The following is a 22,606-nucleotide window of genomic DNA, read 5'->3' on the forward strand; positions in this document are numbered from 1 at the left end:
GAGCTGACTGATATGGGTCTACAAGAGAAGCAAGACAAATGGTCAAAATATTGCATTTCATGGGCTGGACTTTGTCGACATTGTCTTGGAGTTCCCTATACCTGCTTCACCCAACGGTAAACGGTAGGCTAATCGCGACGATTTGAGAAAAAAAAGGGAACAGAGGAACGACGTGAAGCCATCCCAGTGGTAAGTGCCAAATAGATTCTATCGGATTATCGATCGAGTTAATCTTCAAAAAGGTTTCCAAGTTGGGAAACCTTGCAAGAACTCAGATAGTGGATAACACCATGGTCTTCATGGGTAAAATTTTGCTGACAGGTGCACGCATCAACTCTAGCAGGAAATTCCTAATCTTGAGAGACACGAGAGCAGTTGCCATTTGTCCACCCACCCGTGAAGATGCAGGCGCCTACAGGAGCGTGTAAATCTTCCCGAAGGAAGAGGGCACGCCCCCAAGGACGTTTCGGAAGCTGGCTCCGAAAGCAGAACTCTTCGAAGCACGCCGTAGTTTATAAGCAAAGAGGGCAAATGCCGAGGTGACAGTAGCGCTCTAATATGTCTTGGTGTCATCGTCACCCGCGGTGTTAAGTGCGAACAGTATCCTTCCATCATGGATATGAAGATTCTGGTAGGTTCCTCTGCAGTGGAAGTTGTGGAACATTCTGTGTTGTGAGTCCATCAAGCTGTGCGTCATTAGAAGGAAGTGTCTACGGTTTCTAAGTGTAATTCAACTGTTGGTTCTATTTACTTTGACTGACCCACCTACGCTGATGTGTTGGCGGGTTTAAAGTAGCATCAGTGGCGAAGCGATGTCAGAAATCGAACCCAGAAACTAATAACGACGATTTTCGCTAATACGCTGACTTTATTCTTTCTGTTTTGCTTCTCCCACGTCGCTTTTCTACACATTAGGTTAATCTCGACTGTCAGGATCAATGCTGAACTGATGAAATAGATAGAGGATGGGGGTCCCGGGTTCGATACCTGGTGGAGGCACAAGGGGTTCGGATCCCACTTTAAACTGTAGGTCCAGTCCGGTTAGCCTTACTGTGCATAAAGTGGACTTAAAACACCAAATCAATCAAAGATAGAGGATGGGAACACACACAATACCTTAACCAGGAATTCAAACCTGTGATCTCTGTTTTCGTAGTGAATGAATGAATGAATTAAAATTTTTTGGTGCGTCGGCACTTTGGGTCATTTTGTAACCTCCAATGTATATGGGGAAATATCCCTTTATCTAAAATTCTTACTTCAAAATTTTAAACAAAAGGTGTTAAAAAACCTTTGGAAAAAAAATTAAAGTGCAAAGGTTGTAAAGGTTGTAACAAATATTTAGGAGAATTAAAAGTCTGCCTGAGGAAAGCATATTCGATACATTCGAGAAAAATATGCCGAATACTTAAAATAACGTTCCAAACACGAGTATGTTGCGCTACGAAGGCTAACACACCAAACTTATTGGATGAACATGAGAAAACTTACATGATTTCGCCTACAAGAAACATGAATTGTGATTGCAAGATTCATTTCATTGCTCTACCGCGCTGGTAATGATGTCACATTTCTTTCATAGAGTGGCGGGTTACCCCCTGGAGAGTTATATTGTACAACCGTGGGAATTTTACTGTAAACTAAAGGTTCAGTCTCGATAAGTCTATCTGAGCATGAAATGAACTTAAACGTCGACATTTAGGAACCACTTCAATATCTTCTGAACAGGAATAAAAATCGAGTCTCCGTGAAAGACGTTTTTAGCGCCAAGCCTTTTCCTTTTAGTAGAATCAATTTATGCCAATCAATTCATGGGGTGTGTAAAATCGGAGATCTTAGTAGCACAGTTTGAGTTTCTAAGTCCACTTTATGCGCAGATGGGCATACAGTTTAAAATGGCATCCGAATCACTATGCTCCTCCTCCGGGTATTGAACCTGCCACCCCTTGATTACAAGGCGAGAACGTTACCATGGGAAAGGCCCTCACAGTTTGATACATGGGCTCCTCATGTGTGACACTCATTGAACATACTTACCTGCCCCTGATGCCCACTTCCCCGCCGCCATAAATTTCAGCAACTTGATCCTTAACCCATAACTCATTTTTTTTAAATATTGTCTCTATTGGGTACAGCTACCGTGTAAAGAAGCCTTCTATAGCATTTTCAAGTAAAAGTTTTGACAAATTTTATGTTATGCATTTAAAGTACATATAAGCTCATCAGAACTATTCTTCCTGTTTAGACCTGGACTGCAGACTTCAAACTTAATCAAACAATATTAACCTATTTTGTTCTTTTTTATTATTATATCGATACTTTGAAATTAAGACATTTGCTCTTCCATCTAGTGAGAGCTTTTGAAATTAGTTGAAATGTGATTGGGTGAAAATATCAACAGCGACGTACCCACCTTTCGGTAAGGGACGGTTGCCCAAGCCACCGAGACAAAGAAGGCCTTGAACGAACAAAAGAGGAAAAATTGGATAACGTCACATCTCATGAAAATATTGGCACATTATTAAATTAACATTTCAGTCAGTTTGCAATTAAATAGAAATACAACAGTTTTTGTAAGTCATGTTAAGTTTAATCTTATTGCTCAAAATGTGCCCAAGTGTATTTTTTTAATCCAGTAACATTAGTGTGCATAAATTGCACGTTATTACTATACTGAAAGCTCAAAATGCACAGAGAAATGCATCAAAGGGCACTTTTGCCCACTGCCATAAAAATGCATCAATTTAGAAGATGAGACACAATCATTATGTCAATTAATGCACATCAATCTTGATTTGATGCACTGCAAGTTCTGTATGCAGTTAGGTGATTCCATGTCAAATGCTAGACGGAGCTATTTTCAATATATGTTTTAAAAAGAACTTGCTTTGCAAAGATACAAAATACCAGTATGTGCATGCACATTTGGAAAGGGGTAACATTATCGTATGGGTGAAACGGATTCCTTCAAATTTCCTTCAAATTTACAGGAGAAAGTACTTACGGAAATCATTTTCTTGAGCGTTTTGGAAGTTCCTGAATGTAGATTTGATCCATTTTAATGTGAATGCGTGTTGTTTTCTGCGAAAATCTCTGTCCGACACGCTGTTTCTGCTCCCGCCATTTGCTTTTTGCATGAGAGTGCAATGTTCCGTGTGTTAAGACGATGCAACCCCGTAGCCAGTGTTTCAGCCTCGCCGTGTTTTCACTAGAACCACCTGTCGAGTTCGGAACAAGCCATTTTTCCCGAATGGGTGTCACTTATCGCACAATATTGTAGCAACATTGTGTTCCGACGTCACAGGAGAGAGCTGTTTTTACAATTTTTCTTTGTATTTATGCTAATGGAACCTAACCTAACAGGCCTAACCTAACCACGTAGGCATTCCTCATCTGACGTCAATATTCAAGGTTGCAAGATTGTTGTGCGTAAAGGAAGAGAATTAACGAATTACGAAAGAAAGATGGTTCCGACCCGAATGGGTGTCACTTATCGCACAACACTGTAGTAACATTGTGTTCTGACGTCACAGGAAAGATCTTTTTCATGTTAGGCAATACAAGCTAACGCGTCTCTTAGCGAAAATAATAATTTTTCTTTGTATCTATGCTAATGGAACCTAACCCAACAGGCCTAACCTAACCACGTAGGCATTCCTCGTCTGACGTCAATATTCAAGGTTCGCCGTGTTTTCACTAGCACGAGAGCACATAACCAATTTCGAAAGAAAGATGGTTCCGACCCGAATGGGTGTCACTTATCGCACAACACTCTAGCAACATTGTGTTCTGACGTCACAGGAGAGACCTTTTTCATGTTAGGCAATACAAAGGTAACGCGTCTCTTAGCGAAAATATTATTTTTTCTTTGTATTTATGCTAATGGAACCTAACCTAACAGGCCTAACCTAACCACGTAGGCATTCCTCGTCTGACGTCAATATTCAAGGTTGCAAGAGTGTTGTGCGTAAAGGAAGAGCATTAACGAATTGCGAAAGAAAGATGGTTCCGAATTGCTGTGTATGGACAATGAACGTGGTAAATCGCAAGGTTATTTTACAAGTTCTACACGTAAATGCGACGTATTAGCATAATTTCAAATAGGGGCACGAAAGTAGATATTTTCCGGTGAACGAGGTTGCACCACTGCATAAATCGACAAAACACTCTCAGAACGCCCCCTAAACCAGTATGCTATCACGGCCATAATGTGTTACAGATTCGAAACAACAAGTAACAGTAAGTACTCGTAAATAGAGAAAATAAACATTATCTTAGTTAGAAATGCATTATTTCGCCTTAATAAATGTTCCGCAACACGTTAGCAATGTAAAGAAGTCCGAAATATATGATTCGTAGGTGTTTCACCCATACGATAATAGTACCTTGGAAAGGTAATTATATGTAGTAATAAAGTGGAGGAATGTTGATATTCTCTAGTGAGAAAATAGCCCGATACAATTCTATCTAAATTGTTACTCATAGTTATTGAAGAAATATACTACTTCATAAACCGATTCTTGATTTCTAATAATATCCTCCCTTCTTTACCAGGTGATCTGCATCGCTGTGACTGCAGTTTCATTCTCAGCAGACGCTAGATTTCCTAACCCGTAAGTATTTTCACCATAACCATGCACTTTGTCTACATTTATACTATATTACATTCTATGTCATGCAGATACATATCAGTGTTGCCACAAGCAGAGGGTAAGATTTCCCTCTTGAAAGTTCAGGATTTCCCCTTTTCGTCCAAATTTTCCATTTTCCTAAGAAAAACGAAATCGCAATTACAAAAAACATTGTCATCTATTATTATTATTATTTGCAGTATTTTCATAGAATTATAGTAATATTAGGATTTGGGGTATAATTCCCTGCAATTTCTATATTTTTCATGAAATTTCTCATGTTCCTTTTCACTTAAAAGTCCGCCTCAATTTCTCTGCGCTGAGAGAGATTTTTATCCTCATGTGGCAATACTGCTATCTACATTGTACTAATGTTTAATCAGTCGATGGTGTCCATAGTGTGTCCCCCAATAATATCCTAACATATTCACGTGTTTATACTTCCATTCTGTTTTCATACCAATTATACATATATTATCCTCTTGTTTATCTTTTCTTCCTCTAATGTTTTTTGTACTACCATATGTGGGTCATCAAGCTAATTGAGGACTAAAGATGGTAAACGTTGTAAGTGCCAAAAGCGAAAGTGTTGGGAAATCGCATCGTTCAGCACATCAGTCCGTAAGAACGTTCACACTAGTGCCTTTTTACACGCCCTTTGAACTACTTAGAGGGCTACCAGCCACTTTTCACGTTTAACCCATTATCAAGCGTGGCACATTTCACAGTTTAACGTGGAAAATGGTGTTTGAATTCTTGTGGCACTTACAGCGTTTATCAATTTTAGTCTTTAATTTTTATACAGATTGGTAAGAAGTGGGCATACTCCCTCTTATTTTCGACATTCCGATGGTTAAGGTTAAATTATTGATATGGGCACATACCTGGTGGTTAAGATTCCGAAACATCGGTATGGAGATAGTCATTTTCGTAAAACAGCTGAGTTCTGTGCCATGTTTTGGCACACTTTGTTTTGCAAGTGTGCAAGTGTTCCATTATCTGAATAAGACCTTCCCCGGGAGGTGATTGGAAGAGGTTCTGAAGATTACCCATCTCCCTTTTACTGACCTCCAAGAAGTCCCGACCTCATCTCTGGAGGCTCTTCAAATGCCAGAGTCAGAATTAAAGGGTATCGCACAACGCAAGAGTTACGGGCAGCTGTGGTAGATGCCTTCACGCACGTGACCCCGGATTATCTTCGCTAAACTTCTCCAAGAACATGGCGCAGAATTCGGGTGTGCTACGAAAATGACAGTATCCATACCTATGTTCTGGACTCTTACACAACTAGATATGTTTGCATATCAAGCATTCAATCATAACCACCGTAGCGTAGAAAATAAAGGGGTGTGCACCCACTTTGTGACCACTCTGTATTTACTTATGATTGAAGATTTGGTTTATCTTATTTCGCCTTTCTGCCACGTTTGGCTAATCGCGAAGACGAAGATGAGTGATGATATGATGAAATTGATGAACATCCTTGTCCAGGTCGGGATTCGAACCCGGCACCCTTGGAGTCGTAGCACGCTTTGCTATTCACTGTCATGGAAGCGGGCTTTGTACTTCTTTAAAAATGAATATTGGATGGCTGAACGACCACCCTATTAAGATTGATTAATTGAGTTGGTGATTTAAGTTCACTTTATGTACAGTAAGGCTAATCGGGACTGTATCTGCAATTCAAAGTGGGATCCAAATCACCATATGCCTCCACCTGGTATCGAACCCGGGATCCTTTGATTACTAGGCTACGACGCTAAACCCTATATAATAATAACTTACTTTCTATGCATATTTTGACTCAAAATGCTGCAATTATTTACACTCGATTCAGATAAATATTTAAGATAAAGAGATAAATATTTAATGAGCAATTTGTGGTGTTCAATATGCAACTCTAGAAATTTCTTTTCTCAATTTCAAAGAACGGATAATACGAAATTTGTCTCTCGAATAACTCAGAGATCTATCTCGTTTCAACTAATAATAACTAACTTTTTTTAAATGTAAATATTGCTTCACAAAATTGCTTAATGCGACAGGAATTAAAACATGTCCTTTATTTTTTCAGAGATCCTAACAAATTAGTCATCCACGTACCGTACAAAGTTCACTACGTCCATCACGATGTAGATGAACCACCGAAGGTGATGCATCGACCTAGGCCTCTCTTCCACGGCTTTCCAAGAGGAAGAGGAAGACTGCCTTTTCTGCGCGGTGGAGGCATCCTACACAAGAAACCTAGACTGCCAATGGGCCTCCTGGGAGTAAACACACACGTAAAGCCAGCTGCTCAGTTGACACTTCACACGCAATCCTTGCCAGCGGATCTAGACTTCAGCGATTCGCCAACTAATGTAGAAGGTCAAGGGTACATGGTATCGGCCCCTCAAGCTCAGCCACTTACGATGCCCTCTTCAGCGGTTCACCTTAATTCAGTGAACTCTGGCTTTACAACAGGAGGAGACGGACGTTACTCTCAGGTCAGCAATGTTGTCGTCACAGGTCAACCGTATGGTGCACTGGCTCCTAGTCTGCACGGCATAACAAGTGTTCCAACTGGTTACTTCTCTCCAGGAAGTACCATCAATATCAACGCGCATCACAACACCAACGACCTCTTCGTCACTCCTAGTGTAGGTCAAGGACACTCATCCTTGCAGCAAAATTTCTTCACTCATAATCAGCAAGAGCTTCATCCCCATCTGACTCACGGGTCGCCTCCTGGTCTCCACTACGAAGTCAAAGAGTTGCCAGTTGCACATTCCTCTTCGCCAACTGAAGACCAGAATTCTAACAATGGATTCTTCAAAATTCCGGATATTGACAACGTCATTTTGAAATTCAATACCGAACACAGCACATCCGTAATTAACACTGAACAACATGATCCAACACCTGAAACTATCTCGTCTGGTTTCAAAGAATCTCCACACTTCTCAAGCGAAGAAATATCTAACATATATATCGATAACAGCAATACCCAGAAGAAACCACAAGAGGAGTTACGTATCATCATTGAAGATGAGCCTAAGACAAGTTTACCATCATCTGTGACTACCCATCGCGTCAAGCCAGACATTTCTGATAATAAATACCCCAGTAGCTACAGGACAGAAATTCCACACAGAAGTCGGGAAAGGAAACCGCCATCCAGACCACGGACCAGACCGTCAAAGCCAGATGCATTCCCAGAGGATCCAGGAAAGCCGATAATAGTTCACGACTCGATTAAGAAACCTGAATTTGTCCCGGTAATTTCCGGTTACCGACTAAAATCGAATACTCACCTTGGTTATAGTAAACTGAATCATGTTCAAACAAGCCAACAACAGAAACACAGACAAAGACAGAAAGAGGTAACACATGATGAGTATACGGGTTTCGTGCCAAACAATCAATTGCCTAACATTAAGTACAGTACACATCAACAAAACTCACTTCATCTGCCTGACACTCAAGTGAATCCACTACCGTCGGTTAAATTTGTACCACAGGAACAGCGCACACTTCAGGAACTGAATGAAATTCCGTCAATACAATTACCCACTGTAAATTATGGTTCCCAACAAAACCAAAACTTCAATCATTTGGCGAATGGATATCAAAAACCACAAAGAGTACGTGGAGGTTCTGTGCAGTTTGGTTCAGGTCATTCCCTTACAAGATTTCCAAGTCCTGGGGCTGAAATAGTAGACATTGATGGTCACATTTCCAATATCATGCAAGACCATCTAAGCATCCAAGAGCATGCAAGTGGCTACGGTCAAAAACTGCATCAAAAGCCTGGACAAAATAATTATAACGTAGGAGTTCCACAGGATGTCCTAGAACATACATTCCACCCAACTTCGCTCCCAAGCGACATAAATTACGGACTTCCATCAAACCCAGCCGTGCAACACCAATCACAGTATCCAACCAGTGAAAACACTCAACAAATTTACCATCATGGCGAGCCACATCAGGTACAAGAACAAATAAACATTCACCAGAGTACGAACAACAATGAATTTGTCCATTTAGTGCCACCATTGGTCGAGCAAGAATCGCGCAACAAAGCAGTACCGAGTGGACATCAAGTGAGAAGACCAGATTCGCACAGAAACACAGAATCAACAATACACCAAAGTCCTTCAGGAGGTAGACGCCAACCACACTACATACATGAAAACAGGAGTCCAAACGTTTATACGCCAAGCAAAAGATATCCTCAAGAACATTCAAGTACTAATGAACATCATCCAGGCACGTTTTACGAGAGACCAAATGACGCTGATTATAGGGATACTATACCAATAAAACTACCTGGAAGTGATTACAGGGACGAGAGACGACAATCCTTGCCCGAAATACATAACGAACGGCATAGTCCGGTGAGTTACTCTGAAAGACCGAGGAGAACAGAAAATACCAATGACCATGTAAACACTCAACTTCCACATACAAGAAACAATCACGAAATCAATTCTAACACACAAGGGGGAAGAAATAGGAAGCAACCACAAGAGCGTAGACGGCGTCCTCAAGGAACGAACCAAGGTCAAAGACACATACATTCTAAAGAAATACATCCAAACCACGAAAATGATCAAAGAACATACCGGAACGAGATAAGACACAAACATTTTGAACATTCTGATGACGAGGTGCAAAGACCAAGTAATGTATTGAGAAGACCTAACGAAGAGTTCCCAAGCCGTAACAAGGACCGACTTAGGAATAGTGAAGATTACCATGACACCAACGCAAATTTGAGAAGACCAAAAGAGGAATTGAAGAAATCTAATGTGAGAATACGAAGACCAAGTGGTCAAAGACATAATTTACATATTTTAAAAGGAGGCCTGTTTGAACCACATGAACCTAGTGAGTCAGTACCTAGTCATGAGACAAGAAGTTTCAATCACACAAGCAACAATTATCGTTCATCCGAGAGAAGGAAAAATCGTATCAGAATCAACAGTTCCGAAATAGGTACTCATGAAGCTGACAGCTTTGAACATCAAGAAACTGTAGCCAACGTACCACCACATGCGAGAGAAAGTAACGGAAGACATAGATACAGTGATGAAGATAAGAGAAACAAAGAACCTCACATCATCTACGACGATGATGAACTATTCCCATTGCATCCTCGGAATCAGGCCCTCCTACCCCCTCAACTGAAAGGCAATTCACGGAGATTCCCTTTGCCTTTGGAGCAAAATTCAGCCAATCGAATTCCTCATCATTCGCACAATGGAGAGACGGAAGATGAACCACCAACCAGCCAGAGGACGAGTTCATCAACCAGACCATACAATCGGGCACCTCAGGTAGAAATTCTCTTGGATATAAGGAACAATTTAAAGCAAAGGCGTGACAGTGACGAAGATACGAGCTCACTTCATTTCCATAATTCTTCGTTGGAAGAAAATCCTTTCTTAAGGCGACATGTTGAATCTCAAAAGCGACCGCGTTTAATTCACAAACTCTCAGTGAACGTTAAGAAGGGTATGAAGGGAGACGGCGTGAAGCATAAGCAACCAATAGCTTCAGTGGATCGTGTATTTGACGAGCGACAATCCTCACTGAAGGCAACTGACGACTTCGAACATTCATTGCCATCTCATGTCGAAGAGTGGAGGGATTCTCTAATGCTTGATGACTCTCTTTTTGACGACGAACATGGTTTCGACACCAATCGTGTAAGCACTGAGTTTCGTCCGATTACCCCATCGCCACTAGTCAGTCCTAGGCCAGAAGATGATTACTTGCATAAGCCAGTTTCAAAAATGAGATTGCATAACGACGACGGTTACCAAGTTCGAGAGAGTTACGAAGACTACGACTCATCCGACGAAGAATTCGCAAAACCGAAGCCCGTGCCTAAAATTGCTCAGTCGAGTACTAACTTGCATGTTGCAAGGGACTCAAAACAAAGAAGTAGCGATTTGAGGAGACAAGATGAACAGAGAAGCACGAAGGTCTCAACGAGTTCAATTGGACCAAAGCACGAATTTCTTCCAAGTCCATTAGCCTTATATCAGTCAGACCCTTCACTTGTACACACCATCAGTCCATCAGCATCTAGTAAACACAGCAACCAACACACACAAAAACATAAACCAAAATACAACCAAGGAAATGGCGGGATCCCACCCGAAGAACGATTTGTCACCTTCTACCAGCACGCCAGCGTTGTTGGCGACGAGGATGATGAAGGATCGTCTTCAGGGTACAGAGATTCCGGTAAAGTGCGTCGAAAGCCCAATCACCTCTTTCGATTCGAAGGAGACAAGAAGGGGGAAGTGAAAGTAACGAGCATTTTTCGCCATTCAAAGGACGATAAGTAAAGATCTATGTACTGAACAGGGTTCTAGAAATTTGTGTGGTTTTGGATAATTTTGCGCGAGGTTCCTTCCAATATTCCAGTTGTACGTAATTGCGAATATTTAAGAAGGTAAGTTATGTACATTTTGTAAATTATATGTCATAATACGTAATTGTGTGTACTGTTCTTGCACACACATTTTACAATAATAAAATTAAATCCATGCATTACATTTAAAGAAGCACCATATGGGCAGGGTTTCATCTTGCCATGGTGGTATGTAATCCGGTGCTTAGGTTTTCCAAAAGTACTTTCCACATATAAATTCACTATAGGAACAAGTGTTCTCCGGTTACCAGCCAGATTAAGTCGACTTAACATGGCTACTAACCCGAGAACACTTCTTAAAAGACTGCTGAGAAGTACAAACTTTATTTCACTGAAATATCTCTGTTCATTACAAAGTTATAGTGAATTTATATATAGGAGGGACTTTTGGAAAACCATGTAAAGATGCCTTTTACGCATACAATCATTCTTATCAAAAATTATACTAATAGCATGTGATTGGAGTGCAAAAATAAATCTTGAACCAACATTTTAAAAATGTGAACACAGGTATGTTGTTTTTTCTACTCCTTTTGGTCTGCTGATTCAAACGGAAAGTTTGTCAAACATCACCTGGTAAAATGATGAATGTGCAGTATATAAATATGTTGTTAATAGCAATGTAATGTTAAATAAGATCATTATATTCCTTTGACTGTATTCTAAAATGATGTACTGAATGCTATGTAGCATTTGTAAGAATGGAGTAGACTAACTGACTTGGTCCTCTCACAAATATACTTGCTAAATGCAAGTGAGTGTCAGCTGATGAATTTATCAATATGTACTTTAATAAGCATGACGTCATTCATTTTTTTTCAGCCGGATATAATTTTGCGAAGGTTGCTTTTCCACCTGTGATACCGAAACCTCACATCATCTGTTTAACTTGTAAATATAAAGCAATAAATTATTTATTTGTATCCGTTAAGTTTTATTTTATTACATCGGTGTGCGAGTATAGAGCTTGCACTCTACTACTGTCAGCTAAGTGTTCCTTATGAATAGGGTTAGGATTTTTATGACTTAGCATATTTTTTTTTGGTAAGGGTGATGTGTTCCCTAAATATATAGAAATTCATATTGTGAAGAAAGTAATTGAATTAAGGTGTTTTTAAGGGCATATTTTGGCATATTTGGCCATTTCTACATGATAAAGCAAATTTTGTTGAATTTTCGGTCATATTCAGCATATTTTCGCTTTGTCAAGAAATATACAGTCATTTTCCAAGTGGATTCGTTCTTACTGTCATGTTCACTCGAGGTTTTTTTTTTGTTTGTTTCTTTTTGGACTGCAAAATTTTTTTTCAATTTTTAATTGAAAATTTACAGATAGTATTCATTGTGCATTTGAACTCATCAGGCCCCATAAAGTGAACTAAAAATGGTACGTATATGAAAATATTTCAGCATAAGTTAGATATTAATGTTTGAAACAGTCTATTTATAAGGGCATATTTTTCAAATTATAGTGCATATTTTGTAAAGTTTTAGGTTATAAGAGCATATTTTATTTTGCATATTTTGGTGATTTTTAAGTCATAAAAATCCTAGCCTTACTTATGAATAACAAATTACCTTCCAAATTGAGATGTCGACAGTGTGGAGGTTTGAAATTTATTTTGTCAGAAAGAAAGAAAATGAATTGAAAGCATAGCAAACCATTTCTTAACAATGTAACAAACACAATTGAAAAATCATTGTGGTCCGTTGATGGTTCCAGTCATCAAAGATTTCCCTGCCGAAAAGTAGCAGCTTGTGGAATAAAGGACACCATTCAGCAACTGACCAACCGTAAAGACAACAGTAGGCTGTGTTCCACTAAGTTTTCAACGCATAGTGCTGATATTTTACATGTTACAGTGTTCCCAAGAAACTTTTACGTAGGTTAGATGAACATTAAGCTTGAACATGGCAATAGAAATTAGGTCAAATTTTCGGTGTTATTACATCGATAGCTCCTTTTGTGTATTAGTTTGTGTAATCTGAGACAAGTGAAAGTACACTATAATAGAAGCAAAAAAGTCTCAGTAAACATGGGTCTGCAAACGAGCCGTTTTCGAGATAATCGCCAATGTGTGATTACAAGCCGCCACTGACTTCATTGTTTGTAAACGTCGTCTTAGTTCGTAAAATGCTAATAATATGTGCGATTGTGTGGTTAGAAGCCGTCATTGATTGCATTTTGTAAACACCGAGTGCTTTACTCCTTCCGCGGTCCGAGGTTTGCTCTTTGTTTACAAAACAGAACATTTCCGAGAGGTGGCGTCGTAATCAAACAGATCATTTCGGAGAAATGGCGTTGCAATCAAAACAGAACATTTTAGAGAAGATGAACTGGAACAGAGAACTGTACAGGCTTGTGACACAATTCCGAAATGAACCGGGGGTGTTCGAAAGAATTCAAATGCGCAATCGCGTATAGTATTGCATCCAGATGGAAGAACGACACTTTGAACACCTCCTTTAACAGGTACGAGTATACAGTAATTGTAACGTAGAACATACTAGTAAAGTAGTGATGTATTCCATGATAAAGTAAGTTTTCCTGTTTTTTCGTACTGGTATTTTACCAACTAGGACGACGCTTACAAACACTGATGTCAGTGACGGCTTGTACACACACATTCGCACACTTTATTAGCATTTTACCAACTAGGACGACGTTCACAAGCAATGAAGTCAGTGGCGGCTTGTAATCACATATTCGCGATTATCTCGAAAACGGCTCATTTGCGGACCAATGTTTACAGAGACTTTTTTGCTTCTATTATCGTGTACTTTCACCTGTGTCAGTTTGCGCTATTACTTTTGAGACACCCTGTATACAAATTTGGTAACCTAAAAAGAATCTTCCCAAAATTATATAAGAAATATGCCACTGATTGGGCATCCATCACCCCCACTCGGGCGTAAGTCCAATTTAGACCAAAATGAGTTTTGTCAATTTTTTTTATCACCGAAGTGGCTCGCATAACTGATAAGTAGGATATATATTAAATCTCATCTCTAACCTAATCAAGCTCAAGTGTTTTTCCTTCTCCTGTAAAATATATATATATTATATATTCCAGACCATTAAAGATTTAACACAAACCCACATATTTGAATATTATATATATTTAGCCCAAACAGTACAGATTTGAGACTTTCAAATTTAAGTTTGAATATTTTATCTTGTATAATGTAAGATCATGTTTATAAATTACAGTTGTGTGCACCAATGAAGCCATAAATACATTCTTTCTAAAAAGCTGAATAATAAAAATTACGTTAAGATCAACTATGTAAGAGTTGTTAATATTTTAAAACAGTCATGGAAATATTTTACTGTAGTTGTATGGTAGGGAAACTTGGCGTTTAGAATGTCATTTCTAACCCAACTTTTACAGTGCGTACCGACCCACGAACATAATTCCACATCAACAACATGTGAATCCCGCCTTTCTTACACACGATGAACCACATATATTTTATGTTCTATCGTGCATATTGAGTGGTATATAGTCATTCTTGTTTTTTCCTCCATACATAGATTCTTACTTTTAACAGCAGTCCATACAGCAGTCCATACAATGGACTTGACTTTTGCTTCTTACTTCGTGATATGCTTGTTTGAGTTGAATCCATTGCACTGTAACGAAGTCAAATGCCAAATTTTAAATCCACTTTATGCACAGACAGGCTAATCGAGTCTGGACCTACTGTTCAAACTGGGATCCGAACTACTGTGGAATATGCTTCCACTGCGATTCCAACCCGACACTCTTTAAATGCATGGCAACAGCGTTACCATCGGGTAGATCCTCACCACTACGAATAAGTGGTAATATAAAACCGAGGAATTATTGATGAATAACTACTTAAATACAAAGGAATTGTGGAATGTGTAAAGACTGATCAGTTGATAGGCAACTTGGAGTGCTGTGTGTGTGGAGAAGGGGGAGGTTGAAACATACATAGCGAACAAAAGAGCAGAAACGGCTGCTAGAGTGAAAAGGGGTTAGAATCGAAGCAAACCATTTTAGAACTCAGTTCCCAGAGCTTCCTGGCTGCCGTGTCGTCCCTTGCAGCCGACGAGCAGCGGGACCTTTTGCAGTTTCTGAAAAGAAGATATTGAAATTGTAAAGCTACGGTTTCGAAAAAGAGTGACTACTTTGGATCTTTATTTTCGTTTATGTAATCTACTTATATTTGTTCCATTTCACGTTCCTAAGTCAATTGAGCTGAATGACAAAAGTTATGGAGTAGAGCAGAAAACACACTATGAAATAAATATGTCCCGCCAAAAGGTTCGAACCAGGAACCCATAGCTTCGCAGCGTATTTCAACAGACCACCGAAACTGGTTCGAAGCTTAGTTGAAAAGCGCTCTTGTGAAGAGTAGCAACTGTTTTAATAAATGACTACAAGATATATGCCGATTGTACATCGACATTTCATGTTTCAAGATTTGGTTTCACTTCAATTTATTAGTGTGTGGAGTTCCAAGTAAAGGAGTTTCAAAACCGATAAAGATTGTTCATAAAAACACATTCTAAAACTTCTAACAGTCTCAAGCACATTGTAGGCTAGTAGATTCCACTAGAGTTTAGACCAAACAATAGACCCTTTAATTGACATTAATGGCTTTTTTATTCATTTTCGAGGGTGAAGCTATTGTTATTTAATCTAGCGCCACGTGTCGTGGGTGGAGGAGGAGATGAGTCATCGATGACTCATGCACACGTGTGAGTTTGAAATTAATGGTTTTCCATTAGTGCACAAAAGACACTATTATGTATTCCGTTTTCGGCCTAAGCTAACCTTTTGTTGTATTTTATTAATGCGTTTCTGCCGGATATGAGTCACAGATGATTTATACTGACGTTGGAGTTTGGAATTAATGGTTTCTCCATTAAGGTACAAAAGACACTATTATGGAGTTCGTTTTCGGACTATTCTAACACTATTGTTGTATTTTATTAATGCGTTTCTGCCGGATATGAGTCATGGGTGCTTTAGGCACACGTGGGAACTTGGAATTAATGGTTTTTCCATTAATGTACAAAAGACATTTTCGGCCATTTTGGCGTCGGTGGTGAGTTATATTTGGTATAATTAAGGATCCGGATTTACCCGTATTCAACTGGTGCCGACGCGTTCGATCGGAGGTAGAAGGTATTATAACACATGTTCGCTTTAAAGGCGAAGAAATTGAACGATGTATCCTATATGAAAACGAAGTATGCGAGCAGAATCCATGTTATTAATATTAACCTGTTACGGAAGAACCTGTTATGTGGTTGCATTCATCGGCACCCCCAAACCGCGCGCGTTCATGGACACGTGAGGGGAAAAAAGGTTCTCTATTGTTACGGCCCCCATCGCTTGGTCTTCTTCCGAAGTTGAATGGAAGTCAAGTGTCGCCAAATTTTTACACACGAGTATTGATTTTCTTTTAGGTTCCAATTTTATTTGGTGGAAGTAATCTACGCGGTATTTCTGCCGTTTTTTGTAACATTGCAAAGACTATTTAACCTAAGGCGTAACGAATTTGGCTGAACTAGGAACATTCAGTTCCAGTATCTACAGGTTAAAGTGGATGCGATCCACTATTTGCTCTTATTTCTGGGTTGCGAACCACGGCCCATTTGATTATTGGGTTATAAACATCAGGATTCATGTAAAATTGACCAGATGTGTTTACTGTTAGAGACAATATTTCGCATTTTTTGTGTATTTTTACTCTAATATCACAATTTCTTCTATTCAGGCAACATTTTTTATTAAATTTTGGACTCACAAAGACATTTTTCAACTTTTAACTTGTTATTTTAAAAGTTTATTTCCATTTTTTACTCTAATATCACAATTTCATCTATTCTGGCAGGAGTGTTTATTGCAATTTTGACTTGCAAAGATAATTTTTTCAACTTCTTTTATTAATTTTTCTATTTGTTGCCTTTTGTATCTTATATTTTTTAATTCTTAACTTTGAGTTTTGTTTTTTATTTAAAAAATTTCTCTATCACTAAGGAAGAAGTACTTTTAAGTAAAACTGTACCCACAAAGTTTATTATTACTATTATTATTAGTATTATTATTATTATTATTGTTGTTGTTTTTGTTTTGATGTAGTTGTTGAATCTTGTTGTTGTTGTTAGGGTTTATTGACTTCCACTACGCTATTTTTGGTTTGCTTCGTAGGAAAGTTTGTTTATTTTAGAGTTTCCTCGGTATTTTCTTACTGTTAGGGTAGGTAAAGTTTCCTAAATATATGAGTAGGGTTCCATATATTCTTGTTCTTGCATGTTTTTCATATGATGTGATCACAACAACTCTCCAAGTGCTTTTACTGCATGTTTCCATTTTTATTGAGGCTTAGTGATTCCTAGAGCCACTTTATGCATGAGAGAAAGCTTGAAAATTTCGATCTCAGATAGCCGTCAACCTTATGGCAGAGTATTTTCGAGTATATTTTAGTCTTATTATGGGGCAGTAGAATATCATGGCTTGCTTATTTTTTAAGTATGTTGCGCAGTTATTGTATTTTTGCTTTTGCTTTCTAGATAAACTGTATGAAATGTTTAATATTTGTACTTTTTTTTGCACTTATAAGAGGCCAAACTTTTACTGTAACTAAAATTATTATCTCTCTAAGCACTGAAACCCCTTTACCAAGAGTACTATAACTGAATGTTTATTAATATTGTTTCTTTCATCCCTTAAATATAACTACTTAACAATATAATGACAAATCACAGGACAAGACGATGTTAGCAGATGACTACGTGGCTCTTAAGTCCACCTGCCAAACTTTTCTTACCATGCTATTTACCCTTATAGTCTTTTATTCGGGGTACGTTTCAAGTACTACTTGACTTTTTGAGTGTTTGATTAACACCAGGGGTTATTTGTATCTGTTATGCTGTATTATTTGAGGCTTCTTTTTTTTATTCTACAATCACTATATGTCCCTGAGAACTAAATTTCCACTGACTGAAGCTTAAAGCTTAGGCTCTACAGCATGTTGAATGGTTAAGCACTGGTCAATATGAATTTTACAGAGGCTAGTAGGAGGCATAGGAACACACGCCAGAGCCTTATTAGCGTGCAAGAAGCATTTTCAGGGAGTACTACGAGGAAACGAAGTTGATTTTTTTGAGGGCTTTACCAGTTACACAGCCAATATTTGCTATTTCAAGTAACTACATGTACCAAAACATTTTACAGCCCAACACTAACTAGACTTCAATTTATATTTTATTAGGTGCTAAATGTAGCAAGAACACTGATTGTACATACTTTTGAGAATCCAACTATTTCAGGATTTTTTCTATGTACGCATATTTTTATTGATTACTAACTTTAACAGACCAATCAGGAAGACGCCAAAATTCACTAAACTTAGTACTATAGTGTATGTGATTGCATGAAAAGTAGAAATTATAACAACCACAAGATTTCGCTTTTTTTGCTTTTGGGACTAATCGTGACGCTGAGGATGAATGGATGGCCAAAAATCTTAAGGACTGGATGTATTTTACCATTACAGACGCCTATGTAGAAACACTAGAGTACTGTTAGCTTTCAAAATTGAGGTTATACTGTACTGTTTTTTAAATATTTCGTATTTGGCACGCTTAACAAGTTACATTTATATCCATTTCAGGACAAATATTGCTAAAACTCTCAAATTAATGTGTACAACTTTATATTTCTGCTATCAAAGGAATTAACAATCCTATTTTACAAACAAAGGGTATTGTTTACACTTTATTTACTTCAATCTGAGACTAATATTTTACAGTAATTGAATCATTCAGCCCTAGTCAATATTTTACTGCATCAGAAAGTTTGTTATTAATCTAATAAGTATCCTATTTTGTGCTATTCTAACGCAAACGTTGTTTAATTCACTGGTTATAATGCAAACTTTTGCACAAATTCGATATATTCACTACCTTCAAACCAAACAATTGTACTTATTTAGCGCATTTCATTTATATTTCTTGTAATTAACTTATGTTTCTTATAATTAACAAACTAAACTAATTACTTTGGCATGTTAAAAACCTTATTTTTTACTATTTCCTATTCTATCAGGTTCTATATTGCTGTTTTTATCAATTATGTAAGACCACACTCTGGTAAATGCACATATATTCTCTTTTATACACACGCACGTCACACACACACACACACACACACACACACACACATTTACACACTTATACGAACATACATCTGACGTTTTTCAATATTTTGCTATGAAGTTTGCATCCACGCTATTCAAACAAGGGCAGGCAATGTAGTATTTATGAGTATTAGTAATCCCAAAGTGGTGTTTTTGGTGTCCAAGTTCAGATGAGAGGCTGCTATGTGCCTTTTGCAGGGGATTGCATGTGAAGTGTATGCATATTGAGCATTATTGAGTGTGTAGGCTTCCAAGTTTTGCTGTTATTTTCCTATAATTCTGTGAGACTGTAGAGAGTTCTCCCTTTTCAACCAGTTTTCTTTCATTGATTGGATACTTTTTGGGAACTTAGCAGTTTTTTATGTTATGAAGCAGATTGTTGTAGAATATTTTGCATGGTCTTTTGTGATATTGAGTGCCTGCTGTAACGGAAGTAAGTATCTTTCCTTCTTGTGTTGATGTTCTCGTGTAGGTTTCCTATTTTCGGTCAAGTTGCAGTAGGGAACTTGGCAGTTTTTATGTTATGAAGCAGATTGTTGTAGAATATTTTGCATGGTCTTTTGTGATATTGAGTGGGTGCTGTAATGGTAGTAAGTATCTTTCCTTTTTGTGTTGATGTTCTTGTGTAGGTTTCCTATTTTCTGTCAAGTTGCAGTACTTAGAATAATCGCTACTGTCTTATTGATCTACGAAGCTCCTTTGAATAATCATTTGCATGTGACCCTATACTCCACGTTGTACTTTGTTCTGGGAGCTATCTTTTGAAGCCTTGGCATTCTGCTAGTACAGTATTATTATCGTAGAGGTAAATTAGTTCGTGAAAATATGTATTTTTCTGATTAACTATAGTCGCTTAGTTGTTCTAGCAGGTATAAGTAGTTACTGCTGATGTTGTTAATTTTCTATTCGCAGGGGCTATGTATGATGTAGCGTATTTGTGTTGGCTGTCCCTTTTATTCCTATGTTGTTGAGTTTCTCCATAAGCATGTCCTGTTTTACTCTATTCTATGCCTTGTTGCTGCTAGATATCTGAGGTATGTTGCTGGTTCATATCTGAGGTAGCTTGTTTGACTATCTATTATTTTTGCTATGGCTGTGGCTATTGATGTCCCTTTCTGAATTCCATGTTGGTTTCTGTTTATCCTTGTTGCTGCTTGTTATCTGTGTTAGGTTGTTTGACTTCAGGACTATCCTTTTTTAACTTTATTGTTGATTGCTGTTTTGTTTATTTCCTTATTTGTTTTTATTTGTTTACTGAATCTATTTGTTTTGTGTCTTGTAATATTATTTACTATAGTAACAAAATTATTTTCCTTCCATCCCACATTTATTATTCTGAGCAACAGAACTTCTCCTTCTTTCCTATATATTTGATTATTTCTGGTGTAAAGTACATTTTTTTCAAAGTGAATGTTTTAAAAGTACAATTTTTACAAAGTTAATGTTTTAATAGTACAATTTTTACAAAGTTAATGTTTTAAAAGTACAATTTTTACAAAGTTAATGTTTTAAAAATACTATTTTTTCAAAGTTAATGTTTTAAAAGTACTATTCTTTCAAAGTTAATAATTTAAGAGTACAATTCTTCTGCTATTTGAACTTTTGTACAATTTTGTTATTATTGTTAAAATAAATATGTTAGTTGATATAAAGTTACAGTAAATTTTCAGGAATTTATATATTAAATTTCAAAATAGTGTTACTTGCTAAAGATAGCGGACAAAATAAATTAAAGTTTGACAAATACTGAACAAGAAATATACAAGTATGTTGATAAATATCAATTTTTAAAAATAATTTTGTTACTATAGTAAATAATATTACAAGACACAAAACAAATAGATTCAGTAAACAAATAAAAACAAATAAGGAAATAAACAAAACAGCAATCAACAATAAAGTTAAAAAAGGATAGTCCTGAAGTCAAACAACCTAACACAGATAACAAGCAGCAACAAGGATAAACAGAAACCAACATGGAATTCAGAAAGGGACATCAATAGCCACAGCCATAGCAAAAATAATAGATAGTCAAACAAGCTACCTCAGATATGAACCAGCAACATACCTCAGATATCTAGCAGCAACAAGGCATAGAATAGAGTAAAACAGGACATGCTTATGGAGAAACTCAACAACATAGGAATAAAAGGGACAGCCAACACAAATACGCTACATCATACATAGCCCCTGCGAATAGAAAATTAACAACATCAGCAGTAACTACTTATACCTGCTAGAACAACTAAGCGACTATAGTTAATCAGAAAAATACATATTTTCACGAACTAATTTACCTCTACGATAATAATACTGTACTAGCAGAATGCCAAGGCTTCAAAAGATAGCTCCCAGAACAAAGTACAACGTGGAGTATAGGGTCACATGCAAATGATTATTCAAAGGAGCTTCGTAGATCAATAAGACAGTAGCGATTATTCTAAGTACTGCAACTTGACAGAAAATAGGAAACCTACACAAGAACATCAACACAAAAAGGAAAGATACTTACTACCATTACAGCACCCACTCAATATCACAAAAGACCATGCAAAATATTCTACAACAATCTGCTTCATAACATAAAAACTGCTAAGTTCACTACTGCAACTTGACCGAAAATAGGAAACCTACACGAGAACATCAACACAAGAAGGAAAGATACTTACTTCCGTTACAGCAGGCACTCAATATCACAAAAGACCATGCAAAATATTCTACAACAATCTGCTTCATAACATAAAAAACTGCTAAGTTCCCAAAAAGTATCCAATCAATGAAAGAAAACTGGTTGAAAAGGGAGAACTCTCTACAGTCTCACAGAATTATAGGAAAATAACAGCAAAACTTGGAAGCCTACACACTCAATAATGCTCAATATGCATACACTTCACATGCAATCCCCTGCAAAAGGCACATAGCAGCCTCTCATCTGAACTTGGACACCAAAAACACCACTTTGGGATTACTAATACTCATAAATACTACATTGCCTGCCCTTGTTTGAATAGCGTGGATGCAAACTTCATAGCAAAATATTGAAAAACGTCAGATGTATGTTCGTATAAGTGTGTAAATGTGTGTGTGTGTGTGTGTGTGTGTGTGTGTGTGTGACGTGCGTGTGTATAAAAGAGAATATATGTGCATTTACCAGAGTGTGGTCTTACATAATTGATAAAAACAGCAATATAGAACCTGATAGAATAGGAAATAGTAAAAAATAAGGTTTTTAACATGCCAAAGTAATTAGTTTAGTTTGTTAATTATAAGAAACATAAGTTAATTACAAGAAATATAAATGAAATGCGCTAAATAAGTACAATTGTTTGGTTTGAAGGTAGTGAATATATCGAATTTGTGCAAAAGTTTG

At 37.5% G+C, this 22,606-nt stretch overlaps 2 protein-coding genes across 5 annotated transcripts in view; one reads left to right on the forward strand and one right to left on the reverse strand.

Moving 5' to 3' along the window:
- The first annotated feature begins 557 nt into the window (after nucleotides 1-557).
- On the forward strand, nucleotides 558-11,194 carry LOC145988313 (uncharacterized). Its single transcript, XM_083123175.1, has 3 exons — nucleotides 558-631; nucleotides 4,555-4,613; nucleotides 6,706-11,194. The coding sequence occupies exons 1-3, from the start codon at nucleotides 614-616 to the stop codon at nucleotides 10,970-10,972; spliced, it is 4,344 nt and encodes a 1,447-aa protein (XP_082979301.1). The 5' UTR covers nucleotides 558-613; the 3' UTR covers nucleotides 10,973-11,194.
- Nucleotides 11,195-14,190: 2,996 nt separating this feature from the next.
- The window catches only part of LOC145987752 (retinol dehydrogenase 12-like), a 212,318-nt gene continuing 203,902 nt past the window's right edge, over nucleotides 14,191-22,606 (reverse strand). For all 4 annotated transcript variants that reach the window (XM_083122421.1, XM_083122422.1, XM_083122423.1 and 1 more), the window contains one exon: nucleotides 14,191-15,160. In XM_083122421.1, coding sequence (XP_082978547.1) covers nucleotides 15,046-15,160 — 115 coding nt within the window. In that variant the 3' untranslated portion in view covers nucleotides 14,191-15,045. The remainder of the gene's footprint in view (nucleotides 15,161-22,606) is intronic.

This window comes from Lepisma saccharinum, chromosome 5 (assembly GCF_977018435.1).
Source record: "Lepisma saccharinum chromosome 5, izLepSacc3.1, whole genome shotgun sequence".
In the NCBI taxonomy this organism is placed as follows: domain Eukaryota; kingdom Metazoa; phylum Arthropoda; class Insecta; order Zygentoma; family Lepismatidae; genus Lepisma; species Lepisma saccharinum.